This window comes from Cornus florida, unplaced genomic scaffold, assembly GCF_030987335.1.
Source record: "Cornus florida cultivar Cherokee Brave unplaced genomic scaffold, ASM3098733v1 CherokeeBrave_3.0.0_Hap2_Chr11, whole genome shotgun sequence".
NCBI lineage: Eukaryota > Viridiplantae > Streptophyta > Magnoliopsida > Cornales > Cornaceae > Cornus > Cornus florida.
Window position 1 is genome coordinate 74,056,098 of NW_026775581.1, and position 24,604 is coordinate 74,080,701.

At 35.1% G+C, this 24,604-nt stretch overlaps 2 protein-coding genes across 3 annotated transcripts; one reads left to right on the forward strand and one right to left on the reverse strand.

The window, feature by feature from the left end:
* Positions 1 to 651: 651 nt before the first annotated feature.
* LOC132281301 (uncharacterized) lies at positions 652 to 1,420 on the forward strand. The gene is made up of 3 exons (XM_059783017.1): positions 652 to 950; positions 1,152 to 1,155; positions 1,265 to 1,420. The coding sequence occupies exons 1-3, from the start codon at positions 652 to 654 to the stop codon at positions 1,418 to 1,420; spliced, it is 459 nt and encodes a 152-aa protein (XP_059639000.1).
* Positions 1,421 to 15,097: 13,677 nt separating this feature from the next.
* LOC132282621 (uncharacterized) lies at positions 15,098 to 24,604 on the reverse strand. Of its 2 annotated transcripts, XM_059784360.1 has the most exons (3): positions 24,129 to 24,604; positions 23,806 to 23,980; positions 15,098 to 15,906 (listed from the first exon to the last, which is right to left on the reverse strand). In XM_059784360.1, the coding sequence occupies exons 1-3, from the start codon at positions 24,531 to 24,533 to the stop codon at positions 15,890 to 15,892; spliced, it is 597 nt and encodes a 198-aa protein (XP_059640343.1). In that variant the 5' UTR covers positions 24,534 to 24,604; the 3' UTR covers positions 15,098 to 15,889. The 2 variants fall into 2 exon arrangements, with proteins under 2 accessions (XP_059640343.1, XP_059640342.1); XM_059784359.1 differs by lacking the exons at positions 23,806 to 23,980; positions 24,129 to 24,604 and adding an exon at positions 16,022 to 23,790.

A 24,604-nucleotide genomic window follows, 5' to 3' on the forward strand; every position in this document is an offset into this window, starting at 1 on the left:
AAGAAATCGTGATTTATTGAATTTTCTTCTTAATAATAAAATTAGACAGCAAAAGCTCAAATGGTAACACTCATCTGCACCAGCCTCACATCAACTTTTTCGAGAGTCACATCAGTAATTCCAAAAGACACGTTAGCACTTTTTACTTTCTAAAAACATGCACTCCATCAGGCTCTCCGAATTTTCGCTCTAAAAATAATAATAATAATAAATTAAAATTAATTTTTAATTTTTTTTTTTTTTTTTTTTTTTTTTTTTTTTTTTTAACTTTTCCTAAAGGCTATATTTTTCATCTTATATAATGAAACTTATTTGCTTATCTGAAAATCATCAAACTTATTTGCTTATCTGAAAATCATCACTATATTCATCTCTCTCTATTATAGCAAAATATCATCATCTATCTTTTTCAATTTCGAAATTCGAATGGCTTCGCCATCACAAGTTTTTCCTTTGGCAGACTTTAATTCTTCATCTTCCTCGTCATCCTCTTCGGAAGATGATCATTTTGGGGCGTTGACTCAATAGGATCAAGACGAATTCTATGAGATTATGAATTCAGTGAGGCCAGAGATAATTGAGCAAGTATTTCAAGTTAGTAAAAAGAAGCGGTACATTCATCGTGACTGAGAGGGAAACCACTATCAGCTAATGAAAGATTACTTCGACGAGAATTGCACATATCCACTGGAGTACTTTCACAGGCCATTCAGGATGCGACGAGAACTTTTTCTTCGTATTCTTAATGATATCAAAACTTATGATGACTACTTTGTCCAAAAAAAGGATGCGACTGGTCGTCTGGGGTTGTCTTCTATACAGAAGATGACAATTGTTGTCCGTATACTCGCATATGGTTGTGCAGCTGATTACTATGATGAGTATATTAAAATCAGCGAGAGCACTGCTATTAAATGCTTGAAGGCATTTTGTAATGCTATTGTTGCTGTGTAAGGGTGCACACAGTTCTGGTTCTCACGGTTCTGGTCGGAACCGGAACCGAAACAGTTCACGACGGTTCCTTGAAAACGGAACCGAAACTGGAACCGTATAGTATGGAACCGAACCGGAACCAGAACCATAGAACAGGTTCGGTTCCGGTTTGGTTCCATAAGAACCGTTAACTGTTTGATTTTTTTTCCTTTTTGCAGTATTGTAAGTTGTAACACTGAAATGTTCCTCGAATTTAACACTGAAATGTTGTAAGTTGTAAGTTGTAACTTGTAACTCAGTAGTGTTTCATAAAATTAAACATTGATATTAGCCAGCCACTCACAGTAAGCTCAATGTTTACAAGCAGGTTTGGATTTATGAGGATGCTGATGATGATTCAAATATGTATGTTCACCATGATATCGTCATTCCAGCATTTCCCCTGTGCATAACATGGCTTGATTGCCCACTTAAAGGGTGGAGATAAAGGTGTGACTTAACCAGATTTTTTGGTTGAAAACTATTTTTGTGCAAGCACATATACTTAGTTTCACCTTTCCTTACTTAAGGGCATGGCGAATATGAGACTAATGAGAGATGCATATCCACTTTCTTTCAAGATTGTGTTTGTTTTATGCTTTTTGTTGCCTTTTCTACCGAAAGTTTACATGATTTTTAAATGTGATGTGTTTTATCATCTACGATAAATAAAAAAAAAAAAAAAACAAATTCTTATTTTTAGAGATAAAGAAGCTATTATTAATGTATTGCTGAATGGTGATTACAATTGGAACATAAACTATGTATTTAAGACTCTGAAAGGCTAAGATATAGCATAGTTATTTTGATTTTGGAGGTTCAACTGGATCAAATGTTAATTTTCTATGACTTCATTATTACTCGGTCCATGGAAGGGGAGGTCATCACTTAAGGAGACACCTTGCTCAGAAATTTGACCTCCAGCCTTATCTTTACTTCTTTTTTTTAGTATAAAATTAAATATATAATACATATCATCTATATATATATATATATATATATATACACACACACACACATGGTTTCAGTTCTTACCGGTTCCCACGAGCTGGAACCGGAACCGTATGTACACGGTTCCTAAATTTGGAACCGGGACCGAAACTGGAACTGTGAAAACCGGGAAAAACGATTCCGGTTCCGATTCTTTTGTGCACCCCTATTGCTGTGTATACAGAGGAGTATATGCGCCCACACAACTAAGCTGACATAGCACGGCTGCTTGAAAAAGGGGAGCAGAGATGATTTCCGGGTATGCTTGGTTCTATCGACTGTATGCATTGGGAGTGAAAAAATTGCCCAGTGGAGTGGCAAGGCACACACAGGCCGGGGACGATCTGGCAAGAATACTCTCATATTGGAAGCAGGTGCCTTACAAGATTTGTGGATCTGGCATGCATTCTTCAGAATGCCGAGTTCACACAATGATATAAATATGTTGGATCATTCCTCGGTATTCAACGGTATCATTAATGGCCAATTACCTCCGGTTAATTATATAGTGAATGGATATGACTATAGAATGGGGTAGTACCTGTCTGATGGTATATACCCTAAGTGGGCAACTTTGATGCAGACCATCCCGCACCCAACCACTACAAAGGAAAAATTATTTGCTCAGCGATAAGAGGCAGCAAGGAAAGATGTGGAATGGGCTTTTGGGGTATTACAGATCAAGTAGGCAATAACGCAAGGACCAGTGCGTTACTGGGAGAAAGAAGACTTGCGCTTCATAATGACAACGTGTATCATCCTTCACAATATGATCATTAAAGATGAGCATCATGCAAATGTTGGAAGATGGACTCTGCCACCGGAGGATGCAATCCCGATTCCCACTTTAAGTAGATGCCCATCAGTTTTAGCAGCACATATATCCTCTCGCCAACTTCAGATTCGCAACAAAGAGGCAAATACGAGGTTAAGGAATGATTTGATGGAAAATTTGTGGAACCACTATGCTGATGAAGATGTTTAATTTATGTTGCATTTTGTTTGTTTTTAAGATGTTATGACATTTCGTGTACTATAATTTTTATTATGTAATGGTTTTTTAAGATTAAAAATAATGAATTGGAATAAGAAAATAAGTATTACAAAATTCTATGGGAATAAGTAGACGAATTTGTAATTTTAAATTTTTTTTTACAAAAATTGTTAAAAAAAAAGTTTTTTTTTTAATTTATTTTTGCCCCAAATAAATAAAGATTACAAAATAAGGATTAAAAATAATGAATTGGAATAAGAAAATAAAGATTACAATTTAAAGCAAAAAAATTTTTAAAAAAAAAACAACTTTTAAGGGAAAAAACAAAAAAAAAAAAAAAAAAAAAAGCTTTTTGAATTTATTTTTGGCCCAAATAATTTTTTTTTTTTTTTATAAACAGTGCCTAAACAATATATTTTTTATTTAATGAATTTTATTTTATTTTTTTTTTTCTAAATGGAGCTAAAAATAACCTATTTTTAGGTTTTTTTATTTAAAAAATAAAAATCCTGCCAAACAGTGCCTTAAGACACTGTTTGCCGACAAACAAAAAAAGGCAGCAATCGCGGGCCGGTTTGCTGAATACCGCAAGTCGTCCCGCGAGCGAAAATGGGCCCTACCAATTTTAGCTAGCCCGCTGCAATTGACACAGTCCATTGACTCGCCCAAAATGGGCTTTGAAGAGCCCGCTCCGGATGGCCTTAGATACTGCAATAAGCCAGTAACAACCCTTCATTAGATAGCCTCGGTCCATTCAAGAAATGGTCCATAGTCACACAGAGTCAATGGACTGTATAGTAGAGAGGACGTCCAAGCTTTAACACATGAAATGAATCTTATGATTTGAAAGCATGACAGACTTTTGTGCGCCATTTAGATTATCTAATGATCACCTAAATTCAAGATTTAAAAGCTAACAAGCCACAAAATTTGCAATTTGGAATTGTTCCATTCATTTCTTTCCACTAAGACCCTATAATTGCATAGGCCACCAGTTGTTGAAGACAACCATTGCATAGCCCAACAGATGCTTGTTTCCTCAGCAAAGCAGTTCATATAGTGAGTAAAGGGATGATGAAACAAATTACAATAATAGAGAGCATGACCATATCAGTTCAAAGATTCCTTGCAAAAAGCAGAAGAATATCGAAATGAAATTCTCATAATCAACTTAGAAAATGGTTAAATATATTTTCCAGTGACAGCAACAGAACACTGACTACTTCAAACAGACTTTATGGTTTGCAAGTATTTTGAAATAATAATATTAGGATCAGCATGCAGTTACATAGTTTAGAATAAAGTCCCAGAATGCTCATATGAATAGCACAGGTGACATATAATGCACCCATAAGTGACAGACTTCCCCCAATTATATCTCACTCGCTATAATTACAATGACATTTAAAAACCTCTCTTTATATAATTTTCTAATCCATCTTTGCTGCATCTTATAACACACATCAATAAATAACAAAATCTTAAATCTCCAATTACAATTGCAAGATGCATTGGGCATGCCCTGACTATGTTGGTGTATATATATATATATATATATTTGATAAGTAAAAGTCAATTAGAAGAGAAAGGAGAACGCGTCCCTAATACTAAAAACCAAAAGTTGAATCTAACAACGAATAGAATCCAAATGATCAACTAAGTCATTTGTCGAGGAGCAAGCACTTCCTTTTGTTAGAGTGTTTCTCAATTTCATCATAGTACTTTATTTGAGGTGGAGAAATCTTTTGTTAAAGTGGAGCTATGAAGAGATCCTTGTTCAAGGTGGAATTTTGAAGAGATCCTTGTTCAAGGTGGAGTACGTACGTGAAGACATATTTTGATCATGTGTTAATTACGCGAATAATTGGGGTGTTCAAACTTGCGGATTTTGGCTACTGACAAAGTTGAACAAGTTCAACTAGGGTTGTATCGGATCAACTTGGACAGCAAATTATTGAAAGTTGCGAGAAACAGTACGTTTCCTAATCTTGGGAAAAAGCAAAAGATTTGGGAAAGACGTTGTGCATCTATTTTAAAGTTGGAAACTATATGGTAACTCCTTGTAGGTGTTAGAGATTGATATGGTAACTGCTTGTAAGCAAATTAATCATTGTCCAACAAGGATTTGAGTTTGAAAACTCTATAATTAAATATGGGCATGAGAGAGAAAGAGAGTTGAGTGAGAGAGAGAATAGTATGTAATCAAGTTTTTGAAGTAAAATTAGTTGTTCTTCACCCGTGAACTAGGCAATTTGCCAAACCACGTAAATCTCGTTTTTTTTATATGTTATATTTGCCAATTGTGTGTGTGAAACCCTAACACCTTTCACATAACAGAAAATAGAACGAAGAATCATTTCCTTCGAAATTTCTGTTATTCCTCTCTCTCCATATGCACCATTAAACACAGTGTGGAACTATCCTCCAATAGTCACGAGCGTGACTTTTCACTGGGCATCTTTTCTGCGCATTAATCAGTCCTATAGAGGACTGAGGCATTACCCAATGTATGCCAGAAATGCCGAAGATGAGGTTCCAACAATCATACGCCACGGGATAGTGCATAAGAATGTGATCGACTCACCATCTGTTTTACATAGACAACACCAATTAACAATAGTGTTACCTCTCTTTCTCAAATTGTCCAACGTCAAAATCTTGCCCCAAACGGAAGTCCAAACAAAGAATGTGACTTTAAGTGGAGCCTTAGAACGCCATATAGTCTTACATGAAAAATCATGACCAACGAAATTGGACAGACAAAAGAACATAGACCGAACATCAAATCTACCATGGGTGGAAGAGACCCACAAAATGTCATCACTACCTCTGCCAACATCATTCTGCTAATACAACAAATCCAAAAAAAACACATACCCCTTCCACCTCCTAATCCTGAAAAGAACACCTAAAACGCATATCCCACGTAACCCCACTTCTATCAAGCCGATAACAGTCAGCTACGCAGGCGTGCCTATTTTCGGCAATACTATAAAGTCTAGGAAAGGAATAAGACAACAACTGATCTCCACACTATAAATCCTCCCAAAAGCGGACACGCCTACCATCACGAACCTTGAATCTGATGTGTGAGGAAAAGACATCCCAACCCTTCTGAATGAATTTCCACACGCCGACACCTCCCGTAACAGAGACTGGACGGGAGGACCAGCCACCACTCTCCTCCCCAAAACGACACGAGACAATCCTTCTCCATTGGTGATGTCGTTCCCTACCGAATCTCCATAACTATTTTCCCAATAAAGCTCTATTAAAAGGAACCAACCTTTGTATGCCTAAACCGCCTAACTTCAAGGGTTTGCAAACTTGCTCCCAGTTAACAAGATGATACTTGAACTCATCTCCCCTTCCACCCCATAAAAAGTCCCTTTGAATTTTTTCAATCCTTTCAGCGACAGAGTATGGGATTTAAAACAAAAATAAAAAGTAAGAAGGAAGGGACGAGAGAGTACTCTTAATAAGAGTGACCATCCCCCCCTTCGACAGATATTGCTTCTTCTAGGGGTGTTCAAATAATCCGTTAATCCGTCAAACCGATCCGAACCAATCCGATCCGTATGGTTTAGTTCGGTTCGATTTTTTAATCTAATGGTTCGGTGATGGTTTTAAAAATTAGCAATCCGTAATGAGCGGTTCGGTTAACAGATTGAACGTTGAAAAAACCGAACCGATCCGTTAACCGATCCGATCCATGATTATATTTTATATATATATATATATATATATGTGTGTGTGTGTGTGTGTGTGTGTGTGTGTATATATATGTATAATGTAATATATTATTTCTATTTATTTATTTTTATTCATTATTTGCTTTTAAATTTTAGCCCTACATAAGCTTATCGACTCTCTCTTCGTCCCTCATCTCCAGAAGAAACTATATTATTAATTTATTACTATAACATCTGAAAAATTCTTGCAAATCTCCATCACTCACTTTATTACTGTTTTTTTAAAATTGAATGTGTTACAACACACTGTTTTGACAGATTTATTGTTTGGCTGAGTCATAACTAAAATAGTAAAATATAATCATAAATTGGGTTGGGCATAACTACAATATATTTATATTGGGTTATTTGAAAAAGCTCAATCCGTGGGAACCGAACCGAACCAATCCGTTATTTCATGGTTCAGTTTGGTTCGGATTGATAGTCTCCACAGATTGGTTCGATTTCAGATTTAGCCAATCCATGAGGACCGGATTGGTTTCAATTTTACCCAAAACCTAACTAATCCGATCCGTGATCAGCCCTAACTTCTTCCATCCTGCCAACCTTTTCTCATACCTATTGATCACCGGATCCCAGCTCCCCACCCTCTTAGAGGAAATCCCTAAAGGCAATCCCAAATAAGGAAGAGGAAAAGCACCCACCCCACACCCAAGAACTGCAACTAAGGAGGAAATATCTGGAACGCCCCTACCGGGACAAGCACACCCTTTCCAACATTGATCTTTAGCCCAAAAACCGCTTGGAAATAAACAAGAATGCACCTCAAATATCTAAGTTGGGAGACATCGACATCACAAAAAACTAAGGTATCATCCGCAAATAGCAAATGGGAGATCTTCATTTGATGAGCTATATCTCTACCGACTCTGAACCCCCTGATATAACCCAATTCCTCCGCTCTCCTCATTAGTCTGCTCAAACCCTCCATGACTATAAGGAATAGAAAAGACGACAAGGGGTCTCTGTAATACCCCTAATTTTACAAAAGATAGTTCTGGAATTTCATTAATTATTTAATTGCAATTTTTAATGGTTAATTGTTTAATTGCTTAATTTGTTTGAATTACTTGTTTTTATTTGAAGGATGTGTCAGTTTACTTGATTATTTGTGTGATTGTTTTTATTTGCATTTCATTGTTTAAGTTAATTAATTAATTAATTATTCTATTTTAATTAGTTGTCTCAATTGTTTTAATTTAATTATTTTAATTGAATTAATTTTGTGGGATTTAATGCTTTAATTGTTTTAAATTAATTGTGTTAAATGACTGGATTTAGTTACATGGATTTAGTTTTTAACGTGACTGTTATACAGCTTTTCATAGGCAGCCGTCATTATTTATCACCTAGGTTTACCTATGGGCCGAGTTATATATGGATTAGGGTTTAATATCTAAACCTATATATATGTATATTACATTGGTTTAGGGTTAGAAACAAAACCTTTTTTCACTCTATTCACTTATACCGTGAAACAGAGAGAAACATAGAGGTATTATAGAGAGTGAGAGAACAAGGAGTGAAACTTGAGAGCATACTGAGATAGGAGGAGGAAGGAGAGGTTGCTCGTAGGAGAAATCAAGGGCAACAGAGGTGGAACTGCAGTGATATTAACGGAGCATTCAGAAACTGTGGTTTAGAGTTTCAAATCTGAAACTCAAAGGCAAGTTCTATCTTTCTCTTTCCCTTTAATCTGTGTTCTGCGCATGCCTAGCTAGACTCCAGGAGTTTAATTAATACTAAAATGAAATAATTGTGCATGCTAAGTCGGAATTAAACAGAGAGTTTCATGTCTGTATATGTTTATACGTGATTTATTTATTTTAGATCTTTATACATGAACTATGGTATAAGTTTAAATCTTTGCATGAAAAAAACACCTAAAATAACTTAGAATGGACGTATAGGGCTTAAGTTGAAGCTTAGAGGCCTTAACAATGGAGTTTTAGGGTTTACAGAGGCTGAACAGACGGAGAAGACGAGTCAGCACGAACTCAGCCGACTGAGTTGGGAACTCAGCCGACTGAGTTGGCAATCCAGCCGGCTTAGTTGGACAGCGACGTGGATTTTAGTTTTTAATGTCCAGATTTGTTTTAAAACCTATTTTAATTAAATCTAATGGGTTAAATGGACTATGGAAGGTTTTAGAGTGAATAATACACCTCTTAGGCCTAAGGAATTGGACAATATGGATTTGAGAATAATTTCTATAAATTATTGAGGGGTTGTTTAAATGGATCCAGTGGCTAAGGATGAGGAATTTGCTTGTTACAGACTTATGAATACTATTGGAAAGTATGTTGATGCTAATAGGTTAAAGCATGTATTAATACAAGGTTAAACGATAAACCTGTAAGTGGAAAATTGGATAATGAATTGAAGTTCTTTACTGTGGTTCTAAAACGGTTTGGATGCTTTACATGATTTAAAATTGTTAATCATGTTTCCCTATGTTATAAGCATATAGTTATTTATCTGCAAAGAAATAAATATGCTTAGATGGAAGTTAATTGATGTTTTAAATTTACTTTACATTGCATCAGTTATGGTACTATTTGAAGGAGTTATATGCGTAGTCCTACTTTATAAATTTGAAGGACTGGAATAAGATTTCTAAGTCTTATATTGTGTGTATAATTTGATCATACACATGTTTGACTGTATGTATGCTTATTCTGGAGTATGATTGATGAGTATTTATTCTTATTTTATCAATTATACGGACTTGTGTTATCCGGAGGATTGTATACACCGGTATGGGACGGTGGCATACTAGGTTTGGACTAATTCAAACACTGTGTTCTACTTAACCTGGATTGAGTCATGGATTAACCCTAAATGTTAAGTCCATCTCATATTTGTATCATGTCAATAAAACAATTGAATGACCTACTTGGTTTCAGGATGGATTGACTATACATATATTAAACCACTACACAGATGGTTGATATTTTGTATTAGGAGTACGGATTTTATATATTTATGATATAGTGCCATGGTATGAGCTTGAGTCTCAGGACCATGGTTAGGGCGCGTATATCGCCTAGGATAGATAACTGACAGTAGTTGTTGTTCTCTGGTAGGTCTAGGTACACATGACCACATTATGTGCGATTTGCATGGTATCTCTACTCAGGCTGAGACAAACTTACTGGACTAGTGAGCGTCCTATAGTGTGTACTATATATACATATATAGACTACTCTAGATATTGTTGAGTCTATTTAGGATGTATCTGCGTATCGGATTACTGTATGGATCATAGTAGAATAGGACTTACATGTGGGCCTGACCCACTCTCTTATTTTTCAGGTGTTCGTCAGTTCCAGAGTTAGAGCTTGGACGTACGGCGCATATACAGATATTCATTCCTCCAACTACGTAGGAATCTTTTCTATGTTTAGCTTTAGATTCTTTCTCAGTATTTTATTTACTTTCAGTTTAGGATTTTTATTAGGGGTCCACTAGAGATAGATTCCAGAGTTGTTAAACTTATGGAGTTTTGGAGTATCGGATTTTAATAATTATATTTTAAGGATTTTATTTTTAGTTTCTTTCAGCATTATTATTTATTTCTTCTTAATTCATTTTGTAATCTGTGTTCATTTTAAAGTATTAATTGTTTAATATTTTCTCGGGTTTGGGCCTAGGCTTGATCAACCCATGTCTCGGATCCGAGGAGTATCACAGTCTCTTTGTCTCAAACCTCGAAAGCTCGCAAAAAAACCAACAGGAGATCCTTTCACTAGAACAGAGAACTTGACGGACGAAATATATGTTTCGATCCATTTCCTCCACCTATCTCCAAACCCCATCCTCTGAAATAAGTAAAAAAGGAATTTCCAATTGACGTGATCATAAGCTTTCTCAATGTCAAGTTTACATAAGACGTCAGGATCCCATTCTTCAACCTGGAGTATACACATTCCCATGCTATAAGAACAGAATCCAAGATCTGTCATCCTCCAACAAAAGCATTATGGGACTCCGAAATAATTCCATCCTATGCATTACTCATCCTAAGAATAAGAACATTGGCAATAAGCTTGTATATGCATCCCACTGAGCTAATTGGCCGAAAGTCCTTAATATCAAAAGCGTCGCCCTTTTAAAGAATAAGGGCATTAAAGCGTTTAATGACTTCTCGAATATGTCATAAGAATGAAATTTCAAGGTGCCCATCACCTCACTGCGCACTACCTCCCAACTCTCCATAAGAAACCACATAGTCGGGCTATGTTGGTAGATAAATTATTTAAACTGAAAAGTCTTTTGAAGACTTGCCCTTTCTCCCTTGCTACCTGATTTTTTGACATTTTTTGTTTATTTCAAGATTGATTATTTACCATTTTTTTCTCATTTTGACTTTTTCTCTATTTCTTAATGCTATTTTCCTATGTTTTCTTGCTTTCTTTAAGATGAAACTCATCCATCATGTTTACTTAAACATCTGTTCCTACTCAATATACTCAAGTGTCATTATGATAGATATAAAAAATCATTTAATCCGCTATGCTCATGTGGCATTGGCTACCATCACATACTCGGGATCAGGGATGCAGTAACCTAGCTGCGGCACTAGAAACAGATGTACTCCCTCCGTCCCACAAAAAATGTCATGTTTAGGGAACCGTGACTCACAAGTACTCAAGTGTCATTATGATAGATATAAAAATCATTTAATCCGCTATGCTCATGTGGCATTGGCTACCATCACATACTCGGGATCAGGGATGCAGTAACCTAGCTGCGGCACTAGAAACAGATGTACTCCCTCCGTCCCACAAAAAAATGTCATATTTGGGGAACCGTGACTCAAGTTGTGAGTCACGGTTCCCCAAACATGATTTTTTATGGGACGGAGGGAGTATATTAGTAGGATATACTGGCAAGTGACAAATGGATGCACACGATTGGATTCTATGCAGAGTGAGAAACATGGGAGTTCAAGGAAGGAATATAGAGATGTGAAAAAATGAAGAAAGAGATGTGAAAATGGGAAGGAAAAGAGAGATGTGAGAAGATGGTAGCAAAGAGAGAAATAGTAATAAGGACAGAAAAAAAATGAAAATGCGAAGAAGTCTAGTTATTTTTATCAGCTTTATTTTAAGTTGTGATTTTAGCCCTCTGAAAAATCTCCTTTAGCCCGCCTTTGTTTTTGATTTATCCAGACAACGGCCGTTTCAACACATTGTAATTTAGAAACCATGCTGGATAAATATATATATATCATAAGAGTCCTGATCTCTTGCTCCCTATGGAGCAAGAAAATTAATCCACACTTTTTATATAGACTGTTAAATTAAATCTAACGATCATTTTTCAAATCCATCTATGATATTTCTTTTTAATACAAAACCACTCTCACTCTATTTTTAGTTTCTATATTTAATTTTTCATTACCACCTATTAACAATAAAAAGTAATTATCAAAATAAAAATAGAAACATTTGAAAAAAAATAATACCAGTATATTTTAGTTAAAAAATTATTTTTATGTAGATATTTTTTTGAAAGAAAAACAATACTCTTATCTTTCAATTTTGCAACAACAGTATGATATTATAGCATTTTCTTAAAAAAATCTTATTGTTCTCAGTATAAGTAAATTAATATACTTCTCTAGTATAAGTATTTTTACCAATAAATATACAGTAATATTGCATTTTGGAATATCGAATTGATTTATTGGACTTGAAATTAAAGAAAATTTCATTTAAAGTTTGAACAAAAATTCTTTCTATTTCAATTTGAAGTTGGGCATTTGGTGAAATTCATTATTGAATCTGTGAATTTGATGATATACTGATTATGGTGGGACTGTAGAATCCACCTCAGAAACAACAAGGTAACCCCAAAAAAATGGGTGAAGATCTTCTCACAGCCTTATCCATGGAGAGTAATCATTTGTCGACACTTTTGTCCATGGATTCAAATTTAACGCACAAAGAAATGGAGAGAGTTGATAATTACCTTTTATTGTTACGTAAGTGGTAATGGTAAAATTAAATATAGAAACTAAAAATAGGGTGAGAGTGGTTTTGTGTTAAAAAGAAAGGTCACGGTTTATATAGAAAGTGTGAATTAATTTTCTTGCTCCATGGGAAGCAAGAGATCAGGACTCTATATCATAAAATACTTATTTTTAATTAAAATTTAAAAACTTCAGTACTTAAAATTCTAACTCTTAAAATTTTCAGTACTTAATTTTTAGTTTTATGAAATAACACCTTAATGTTGTTTCATAACTCAATTTAGCGCTTAGGGCCTGTTTGGATTGGCTTTTCAAACTCTGTTTTTTACTTTTGGTACTTGGAAGCTGCTTATAATGATGTTTGGCTAATCAAGCAAGAACAAAAGCTATTCCAAACGAGGCCTTAATGTTGAACGGAATAAGTGTAGTTTATCCCATTAAGAGATAACGTAATTTATGTATCGCTGAAAATGATAAGGCAATTTAAATATCGCTGAAAATGATAAGCACCATGCACACTGAATGCAAAACACTGGAAACTCGAAAAAATATATTAAAAAAAAAAAATCCCCCTCAAAGAAAAACTTGACACCTGTGTGGATGCCCAATCTTAGCTGGACATATCCAATTGGAAGCTTGGTAACAAAGACCGGACAAGGCCGGCCCAGTCCATGAGAGGAAAGCCGAACGCGTGAGGTCCTGGTCCGATTCTGCATTACGGGCTAATATGAAGGAGGTGATTCATAAGAGCAGGTTCATCGGCCCAGAAGAAGTCCGTTCCACACCTAAAAAGGACTCTCTCTCCTAGGGTTTTAACCTAACCACACTGCCCCCAATAAAATTCCAAGTTTTTTGTTTTTTTTTTTTCGGAAAGTAAAATTCCAAGTTTTTCTGGTCTCTTTTTCTTTGTTAATTTGCGACTGTTCCATTGCAAAAGCGTATTCCTAGCCATGACCAAAGCACAAGAAGAAATCAAAGAGCTTCAGCAACAAAATGATGTCCTCCGCCGAGAAATTGATTAACTTCGGGCAAGGGTCGAACGAGTAGAACAAGCAGCCCAGTCGAAAGGGCCAAAGAAGGGTACACCCCATGACTTGGCAGCACAAATAAGATGACAGTCGAAAGGGCCAAAGAACGGTACACCCCATGATTTGGCAGCACAAATAAGATGGTGGAAGTCACCGTTCACCGATGAGATCTTGCAATTGGAGATGCCAAAGAAGTTCGTAATGCCCGACTTCACGCCCTACGACGGGACCGGAGACCCGGTGGAGCACACCTATCACGTGGACCAGAAGAGGTGTTCAATACGGTGAATGATAGGCTGATGTGCATGGTATTCCCCACCACTCTAACAGGGCCAGCCCTCCATTGGTTCATGGGCCGGCCACAGGGATCGATATCAAGTTTTCGGCAGCTATGTGAATTGTTTATCGGTCAGTACATTTGGTATGCATGTAAGGAACGAAACAGAATAGCTTCTGAAGATGAGCAATAAAGAATTTGTCTTTTATCTTACTGATCCTCGTGGTGATTCTGAATGTACCGGTGATTCAGAATAATAATTAATCTCTCTATTACGAAAGAAATCTTTTACACTTCACACAATCCATTAGGCTTCGTTTGGTTACGGAGGAGAAAAAAGAAAGGAAAAGATGGGTATAATTTATATTCTTGTTTGGATAAAGAAAAATATAATATTCTTGTTCGGATAAAACGGAGGAGAGAAAAAAACAGATAATAATTAAATTATTGTGTTACCCTTTTGTAAATTGGTCAGAATGTCACTAACATTCTAACAATCTAATTCTGGATCCTAAAGTTCCATTAAACAGTGGATTTAATTTAGATTAAAGGGCCCAAATCCATATCTACAAACAAAAGATTCAAAATAAAGACAACTTGAAAATATAAGCACTACCTTTGCAAGCATTTCTGCAACACGTTCTCTCTTTCTCAGGATGATAAATAAAAAGTGTTCCCATGCACCCTTATATAATATCTCTAGAAAAGAAGATAAAAACAGCTCAAAACTAACTAAAGAAAAAACCCCTCAATGAAAAAGATCATCATTCTTTGCGGTAAGCTTAATGAGATTTCACATACTCATGAACTATGTGAAGACCCTGAGTTTCTGCCCTGTAATCCTCAACAACACAAGAACAACCAACCACCCTCCTTGCTTTCCCTTCAGAATCAATCTTACAATCAAATACATTAAGAAATAACACTGTTGAAACATCATCAAATTTAATGTCAAGCTCCATAAAAAAATTAAAAATATATAAAAAAAAAAGAAAAAAAAAAATGAAAAGAGAGACATTCAAGCTAGCAACAATCAACACACCTACAGTAAACACTAACAACATCAACCATTGGTTACATCATAGAGTTTACATACTAAAAACTCCATAACAAAAAATTAAAAATATATATATAACTAAACTTCGACATAATACAAAGTTCTACTAATTGTACCAAAATATTACCAACTTAAAATACATTGTCAAAAGTCAGTATAACCGAAATCATTATCAACATCAAGAATCATTGGACATCAGTTCCTCCAGAAGTGTCTTGCGAAGCACAGGTGGGCAACCAAGAAATTGTGTCATTCTATCAGGATGGTCATGCTTAGTCAGAAAAATGAAGGCCTTAACAATTGCATGCCCCTCTAGTCCAATTTCCGCCAAAATCTTAAAGATTTCTTCTTCATATTTTCCCTTTTGGTTGCACTTCTCATAAATATGGTTGAACTTCTCATAAAGATTATTGAATGTTTTATGAAGATCATTTCCCTCTTTAAGAGCTCCAGCCACACCTCTCACTACTTCAATTATTTCATTATCTCCATCAACGGTCGAATAATTTCTTTTTCTTTTTCCTTTTAAAGAAGTGGAATGGGAAGGTACACTTGAAGGTGTTTCAGAAGACATCATATTCACATTTTCAAACTCATGATCCATAAAAAATGTATTATCCAAACTTACTTCTTTCCGTGACACCATGTGATCAATACAATCAATGGTCTCCATCAGATCATCATTAGGACTTGACTCCCTTTCATTACTCTTCTCTTTTCCTTTTGTTGCCCAATCATTAATCTTCTCCTCAGCAGTTGCTGCATTAAACCCAGTTGCTCTATCCTTGCCAAATAAATCCAGCAACTTATCATAGTTGGAAATTGGAGTAGTCTTCCATTTCTCAACTGTTGGATTTGACTGTTGGAGAAACATAAAAAAAATACATTATCACTATTTCAGGTTGAAACAAAGGCATAATAAATATATCTCTTAAAAGAATAAATAAATAAATAATCTCAATTAAAAAACTAACCTTAATTAAAGAAGCCCAAACTTCAGGTTCAGCATACCACATTTTTGTTGCTTCACTCCAAGCAAACCCACTCAAACCAGTTTTGAATAAGTTAAAACACTCGTTAAATATTTTCTTAATTGTTTTCAACCGATTCTTCACTTTATCTTTGTTGATATCGATACCTAGTCTTTCTTTCAATTCGTGAACAATCTCATTATAAGCTTTTGTTGTAAATGTGCCATCAATCATATTCCCCTTCACAAATTGATTATGCAATGCATCTACAAAAATATCATCCATTTGTGCAGTCCAAACACATCTATCCCTCTTCGACCCACCACTTATGTTTGATTGATTACTCATTCTTATATTTACATAAAAACAAGTACAATACAAAGAAATGAACAAAAAGATAAATCATTCAATTAAAGGTAAACAAAAACTGTATGCAAGGTAGGAGTTTATAACAATCTATAATTAGCATTCTACATCTCCAAATCAAGCACTCTAACATAAAAGAAGTTACAGAAAAATTAAACAAAAGCAAATAAATTTTAAGTTATTGCAACAAAATAAACATTTCAAGTATCACACATGATTAGCTACATAGTCATGCCACATATGGGAAGCTATTGAATCTCTCAAGTATTCCCCCAAACTATGATCCTCACTTCTCTCCATTGGACCACGCTCTTCATTTCGAGTTTCATTTAAGAGCTCCCGATCTACTTCATTAATAAGGCTTTCATCCGGATCCATGCCCATTAAATAATTGTGTATGATGCAATAAGCTAAAATGATATCAACTTGAGTTTTAACATCATATGGTGGTTCGGTACCGCTTCCTATGATAGGAAATCATTTCTTCAACACACCGAAAATTCTCAATAACATTGCGCAGTGATGCATGTCGAAGGTTGAACTATCCTTCCAATGAGATTACTGCTTTTAACACACTATGAAAATGACGGCTTATGGTTTCACCAGAGCGACAAAAGAAAAATGACATTGTCCGATTCCTCACATTGTGTGATATAATGTGAAGAAATTTGGCAACTTGCTCTTCAGCACTTGCACGTTTTGTGGGTCGAAGACCACCATCTCTTATAAGCATCTCACAGAAATTTGGAAAAGCTTCAGGTCCCGTACGAGTAATGTTACAAAATTTCTCACTTACCCTAAGCTCGTTCATTAGTTTATCCCGTGTTATTTTGTCTTTCAATCTCTGATTTTGTAATAGGTTTATCTACATAGTTTCTACGTTTTCAACGCATAAACCAACACACGGCAAGGAGAATGACTAGAGTTGCAATTTGACGTCGTCTTTGTACCCACATAAAATGGAAATGCAGTATCTCATTTTGTTGTTTGTCCATCTAAAATTGTAAAATGCAAAATGATATATTAATAACCAGAAAAAAAATGCAAACAAAAAATGCAAACTTAGTATTAGATAGTTCTGAATCCATGTAGTTGAACAAGGATTACTAACTGATTACTAACTGCTTCAGTCACACTAATCTTATAAAATACTCTGCTGGATTTGTTTTGTGAACTGAGTGAGTGAAAGGACCTCCCAACTTTTTATTTTTATATCCCAAAACATTTGTGTGACTTAGTGCACAACCACATATGTGGCCAATGCCATCTTAGCAAGATATATCAGTACTATAATGTTCACACCAGCACCAGAAAACATCCTGTTTGGCAAGAAAATATACTTATAAGAACAAGAGTATGCCTAAAATATGGAATTTTGAATACATTATTCAACCAGTAATCCTTTACTTATCTGGGTACACCTCCTGGAAAGAAAGCACAAGCAAGTTCTAGAGAGTTGATTTTTTTTTCAGTACAGAATGCACCAACGAAAAGCCATTTAAAACCTATCAGTGTTTTAAATACATGCCTGCCAAACAGTTCTCCCACAACAGAGAAAATGGTCCTCAAACCCAGTTTTAGAGGAAGAATCATCTTTCAGAATAATCTGTGAATCTAACTTGTAGAAAACTTGTCAAATTCACCAATGACATCATTAGAGATTTCATTACCCTTTCAATGCCTTTATACTCCTGTCATTGGGTATTCAGTAATATCTCAATAGCTCAATGCTGGTGTTTTGGTATTTGAGATGAGTTGACGAAGGTTGGAGGCTCTACGGCTTAAGGTGGAGGATCAAAACAGTAAACTTTCATGACATGGTTGATGCTCATAGCCAATCAAATCACAATGAAAGACTCAGAGCTCAATATTTAGAAATCGTGCCTAATATTCAATATTGTGAGTTCAGTATTTCATATTTTCATTAATACCATTATCAAATTACCGTTTTACTACATGATTATCATTTTAATTGCAACTCTACCAAATCAACAAACAACAACAGATACAAACCTTAGTAGAACTAGATGGTAATAATAGAAACAACAAATCCATTTTCCCAACAGAAGCAAAAGCTAATATTAGTCTAAATAATTTAAACCTGAAAATAATTTACAGAGAGTATCATTTTCACTAAATTTGTATAATATTCATCTTTCAACAGCAAATGATTTCAACTTATGTCATATGAAAACAAATATTAAGATATACGGAAAGGTAAAATGCAAAAACACCTCTGATCTATTTATTTTTCTTACAAATAAATCTTTTGACTTGACTAATAATCTCCTGAACTTATATGGAAGTAAGTCCTGATGTTAGCTTTATGATTAAAATAAGAACTTAACAGAGATAGGAACTTAATCCACTAACTGAAATCCAAAAATTGATTCAAAGATAGCAAAACTCTGACCTGAATGTCGGAGCTGGAGAAGAGGCGAAGCCAGAGCTGGAGAAGAGCCGAAGCCGGAGACGTGAGAGAAGAGGAGATAGAGAAGCGGCAATTCCGATTTGCAGATGCGAGAGAAGAAGAGATAGAGAAGCTGCGCCCTAATATTATTTACCTAGAACTTGAATGTAATATAAATTTTGTGTATAGAATTTGGAAGGCTAATTTTGTTTTTAATGAAAATTATACTTAAATTGTTTCCTTTCCCCTCAAATCTTCTCAAAATTGGAAGGATTTAGTTTTACTATGTTGGAAGGATTTGGAGGGATAGGTTATCCCTCCAAATCCTTCCCAATCCTTTCTTTTCTCTTCTATTCCCTCTATCCAAACACACTTAACACTATCCTTCCCTTTCTTTTCTCTCCAAATCCTTCTAAATCCCTCAATCCAAATGAGGCCTTAGGGTTGGCAATTTGTGTTCGCGATGTAACCTATTATACTAAATAGGTAAACCCAACCCCCAACTCATTTAATAATCGTGTCACCCAACCCATTTATTAAACAAGTAAATGTGTGTCACCCAACCCGTTTATTAAACAGATAAACGTGTTAACACTTTTAATGACTTTTTATCAAATAAAAAGTTAAATGGGTCATAAACAGGTTAAATCCCTCAACCCTAACCCGACACGGTTAAGTAAACGAGTAAATCGTGTCGACCCTTTTATGACCCAAACCCGTTTATGTCAAACTCACTCGTATCATGTTGTCGTAATTTGCCACCCCTACAATCCATATCTCTAACTTCTATTTATAAAAATATACATTTGCCCTAAACCTCTCACAAAACTCTCAATCCTGAACTAAACTTCAATGGGTCATTATTTGGGCCGTGATGAAAGGAGGGCCCCTTTCATCACTGAAAATTCAAAAAGATATCAAAAAAATATTTACTTTTTAATTTTCAAGAAATCATGATTTATTGAATTTCTTCTTAATAATAAAATTAGACAGCACAAGCTCAAATGGTAACACTCCATTAGATAGTGCAATAAGCCAGTAACAACCCCTCATTAGAAAGTCTCGGTCCATTCAAGAAATGGTCTACCCACACACATTCAATGGACATGAAAATTTATGTATTGAATGATGTACTTCCTGTATGGTAGAGAGGTCCAAGCTTTAACACATGAAATGAATCTTATGATAGCATGGTCTTTTGACAGACTTTTGTGCACCATTCAGATTATCTAATGATCACCTAAATTCATGACTTAAAAGCTAACAAGCCACAAAATTTGCAATTTGGAATTGTTCTATTCATTTCTTTCCACTAAGACCATATAATTGCATAGGCTGCATAGCCCTACATATCCAATCATCCACCAGTTGTTGAACAACAGATGCTTGTTTCCTCAGCAAATCAGTCCATATAGTGAAGGTAGAAGGATTATGAAACAAATAGCAATAATAGAGCATGACCATATCATTTCAAGGATCACTTGCAAAAAGCAAAAGAATATCGAAATGAAATTCTCATAATCAACTTAGAAAATGGTTGAATATATTTCCCAGTGTCAGCAACAGAACACAGACTACTTCAAACAGAATTTATGGTTTGCAAGTACAGAGTATTTTGAAATAATAGCACTAGGATCAGAGTGTGGTTACATAGTCTAGAATAAAGTCCCATGATGCTCATATGAATAGCACAGGTGACACCAATTCGATGCAGCAAGTATTTTTTTTTTTTGTCTGTTAATGTTCGAAGCAACAAATTATGAAAACGACGTGAACACCAATGCCACCATGACACTGTATGCATACGGATGTGTGCATTAACATCTTCCTCTTTCCCCCTCTAATCAAAACCCTCATTATAAAGGAAAAGAAATTCAATGCAACAGTCATACACAAATGACTGCCTCTCTGAACGCATAATTGGTTCATGCAAGGCCACCTGTGATTGGAGCAATCAGAGTGGCATTCAATAGACTCCTGGATTTGTGTAATTGTAGTACTAAGATGAGAGTTTCTGTTACAGAATATGCAGTTCACAGAAAGAAGAGAACTATGTAATTTATATAACATGAACAGGGCAAGCCAATTCGACGCCTTAAAACCTTGGATTTTCTTATCTTTTTTCTTCTTTTATTTATTAGTATTATTATTATTGATAAAGTTCGATAAAAAAATACTAGAAAAGGATGCAAACATAAAGGTGATAAGTGCACATACGTGTGATTGAACATCTTCCTCAATTACTTTACTCTAATTGAAACCCTCATAAATGGGGGAAAATCTAACATGATGGTTATTTGCAAATTGACTGGAGTTTCTCTGGCTAAATAGTTGGTGGGACAAGCCCACCCTGATTAGAACACTCAAAGCAATGGTTTTCTAAAACAGCCATTGCAAAATATTTCTTTGGCATAATATTTATAGACTTTTACCTGTAATAGTCCCGCCAATGCAAGATACTGGGAGGGTAATACTATGCACAAAACGATTACACTCGTATTCAAATCCGTAAGTTCAGACTTTATTGCTGAACTTGTGCTATTGCACGCATAAGTGACACACTTTTCCCAATTATATCTCACTCACTATAATTACAATGACATTTAAAAACCTCTCTTTATATAATTTCCTAATCCATCTTTGCTGCATCTTATAACACACATCAATAAATAACAAAATGTTAAATCTCCAACTACAATTTCAAGATGCATTGGGCATGCCCTGACTATGTTGGTATATAAATTATTTAAACTGACAAGTCTAGACCTCCTTTTCTCCCTTGCTGCCTGGCTTTTTAACATTTTTTATTTATTTCAAGATTGATTATTTACCATTTTTTCTCATTTTGAATTTTTCTCTTATCTTCTTAATGCTATTTTCCTATGTTTTCTTGCTTTCTTTAAGATGAAACTCATCCATCATGTTTACTTAAACATCTGTTTCTACTCAATATATTCAAGTGTCATTAGGATGGATATAAAAATCATTTAATCCGCTTTGCTCATGTGGCATTGGCTACCATCACATACTATGGATCAGAGATGCAGGAACCTAGCTGCAGCACTAGAAACAGATGTATATTAGTAGGATATAGTGGCAAGTGAGAAATGGATACACGCGACTGGATTCTATGCAGAGTGAGAAACATGGGAGTTCAAGGAAGGAATATAGAGATGTGAAAAATATGAAGAAAGAGATGCGAAAATGGGAAGGAAGAGAGAGATGTGGGAAGATGGTAGCAGAGAGAGAAATAGTAACAAGGACAGAAAAAAATGAAAATGCAAAGAAGTCTAGTTATTTTTATTATTTTAAGCTGTGATTTTAGCCCTCTGAAAAATCTCCTTTAGCCCTTCCTTGTTTTTGATTTATCCAAACAAGGGCCGTTTGAACACACTGTAATTTAGAGACCATGCTAGATAAAAAAAAGGCCTTCAAATTTAATTCAATTAAGCAACATATAACTTCTATACAACTTGACCTATTGACATCATAAGGCACTTTTCTTATTCATTTTCTTTAGAAAATTCTACTTGATTAGATTTCAATTCATTACTCTATGATGTTCCTTTTTATAAGAAAGAAGGTAAGGAAAACTGATAGTTAATTCTAATAAATGCACAATTGCAGTAAAGAAACAGCTTCAAGATGGGAAGCTTAGAACGGTGACTTAAAATATTGAAAAGATTGGCAGTAAAGGGATTAAATTGATACACTAATCAGAAGGATGGTTAAAATAGTATGCTTGCAATAAATAAAGTGGATATTTGAGAAAACTAGGAAAACTGCATTACAAGATGTAAACTCTAGTACTTATCAAAAAACAAAAATGTAAACTCTAGTACACTGAAATAAAAATAAAAATAAAAAATAAGACTGAGTTTGGACAATAGCTGATAATAATATTTTACTAAAAAATAAAAGCTATAATCAAAACTATAAATAGAATGATAACAGCCTTACAGGACATGTTTTAATTCAGTAGTTCAACAAGATTTACTATAAATGATGTCTTTCATAATGTTCAAAACAATTAATACTCTAGCATTAGTCGTACGTTCCAAGAAATTAAGAAATATAGCTCAAAAGAATTGTCTTGTTTAACTGGAGATTTTAAAAATGCAGAAATACCATGTCTAATCAGGTGCGGATAGGTGATTTAACTCCATATCAACTTATTGATTGATTAGTTAATATATTTCAACATGACACATTTATCTGAAAAACTTGATCCCTATGAATGCCAAGGGTGTGAAATTAATCAGGGCAATATTATCTCTCCTAGAGTTTCAAAAAATATCAAAATTACATACAAACTAGAGATGACGCCAAATGAGGGTGATACAAGAAGATATAATGTAAGATGGCTTAGTTGTGTGCAAGGATGACAAAAGATAAAAAATAATAATAACTGACTTGGGTAAAGTTGGAAGTGCTACAAATACAATGAAGGACACAAATAACATGTACGGTTTTATTATTATAGTTTTTTCTAAACAAAAAATTCATGGCTTGTTGGTCCTCCATCATTCCTCTGATTTTTTTATTTTTTTTATTTTTTATGAAAAGCCAATGTAGTCATTGATTTCTAAAATCACATGTACCTATAAATATAGTGTACTTCGTTGATCAACGATACTAATAAAGCAGAGGAGGGTTGAATCATCACCGAGTGTCCAAAATCCATAAATCCATTTCATTGCACATTTTAATATAAAGGTGAGGGATCTACTGAATTGGTAGAATGTCTTTGGCATAAATTGGCTCAACAATCATGATAACATTTTGTAATACAGGAGAGGATGTAGTTTATTAATTCACAATGCATTATTCTTTCCCCCAACTTGAAACACCAGCTTTTGCATGAATCAACAAAAGGAGAAGACAGAAAGAAGAAAAAACAATGTAGTCTTCCCAAATATATCTATAAATTAAGCATTTTATTTGAACAATTAATCAAAGATGAAACTAAAAGTGATTTTGCACTACAAAATTAATACAATCCATCACTTACATAGTTTCAACTTCTTGAAAAATGATGAAACAATGGATTTGGGGTAGGGCTTTGTGGCAAGGCATGTGGGAATGTTCTCAGGTTGCTCGATCCAGAGCTTATGAGCAATCCCGGCAGCTTTGAGCTTTTCAGACAAGTTCAATATCTGTGGTTCTCCCTTTACTTCAAGAGTAACCTGCATAAATGAAATTAAATTGCCAATTAATAAAGGTTTGGTTTGAGTTTCACGATTTGTTCAATCAATTACTATAAAATCGAATAATATTGATACAAAATTATATATAATCAAGACAACGGTGATATATATATATACACACACATGCCTTGTGCATTGAATCGAGATTTGTGGGGCTACAGTAGGCGAGAGTGTGAGGATCGTCCTTGTGAGACCAAATGGCGGATACGGAGGCATGGCAACCCTGTGTGACAACGCTCCCCAGCGGCCAGGTGTCGATGAGATCACGCCGGAGAACTATATACTGTACCAACACGTCGTCAACCGGGGCGGGACTGCCATCTGCTTCAACGGCCGTTGCGGCGGCGGCGGCGGTCAAGGAGGGGGAGCTACTCATTCGGGCGGAGGAGTGGCGAGGGCTCAAACCGCAGAAGACACCTCCAATCCAAGAAACCCTAAGATTAAGCGTACTACTGATTAATAAGTGGGCAATGGATTGTCTCGATTGACTACTGATACAACAACAGCTGGGTACATGTAGAACCGCCGCCATTAGTGGTGTGGTGTAACTGGTGTTGGACTATTGTTATTTGTGTGTATTGGCGTACATGATTAAATGGTCAA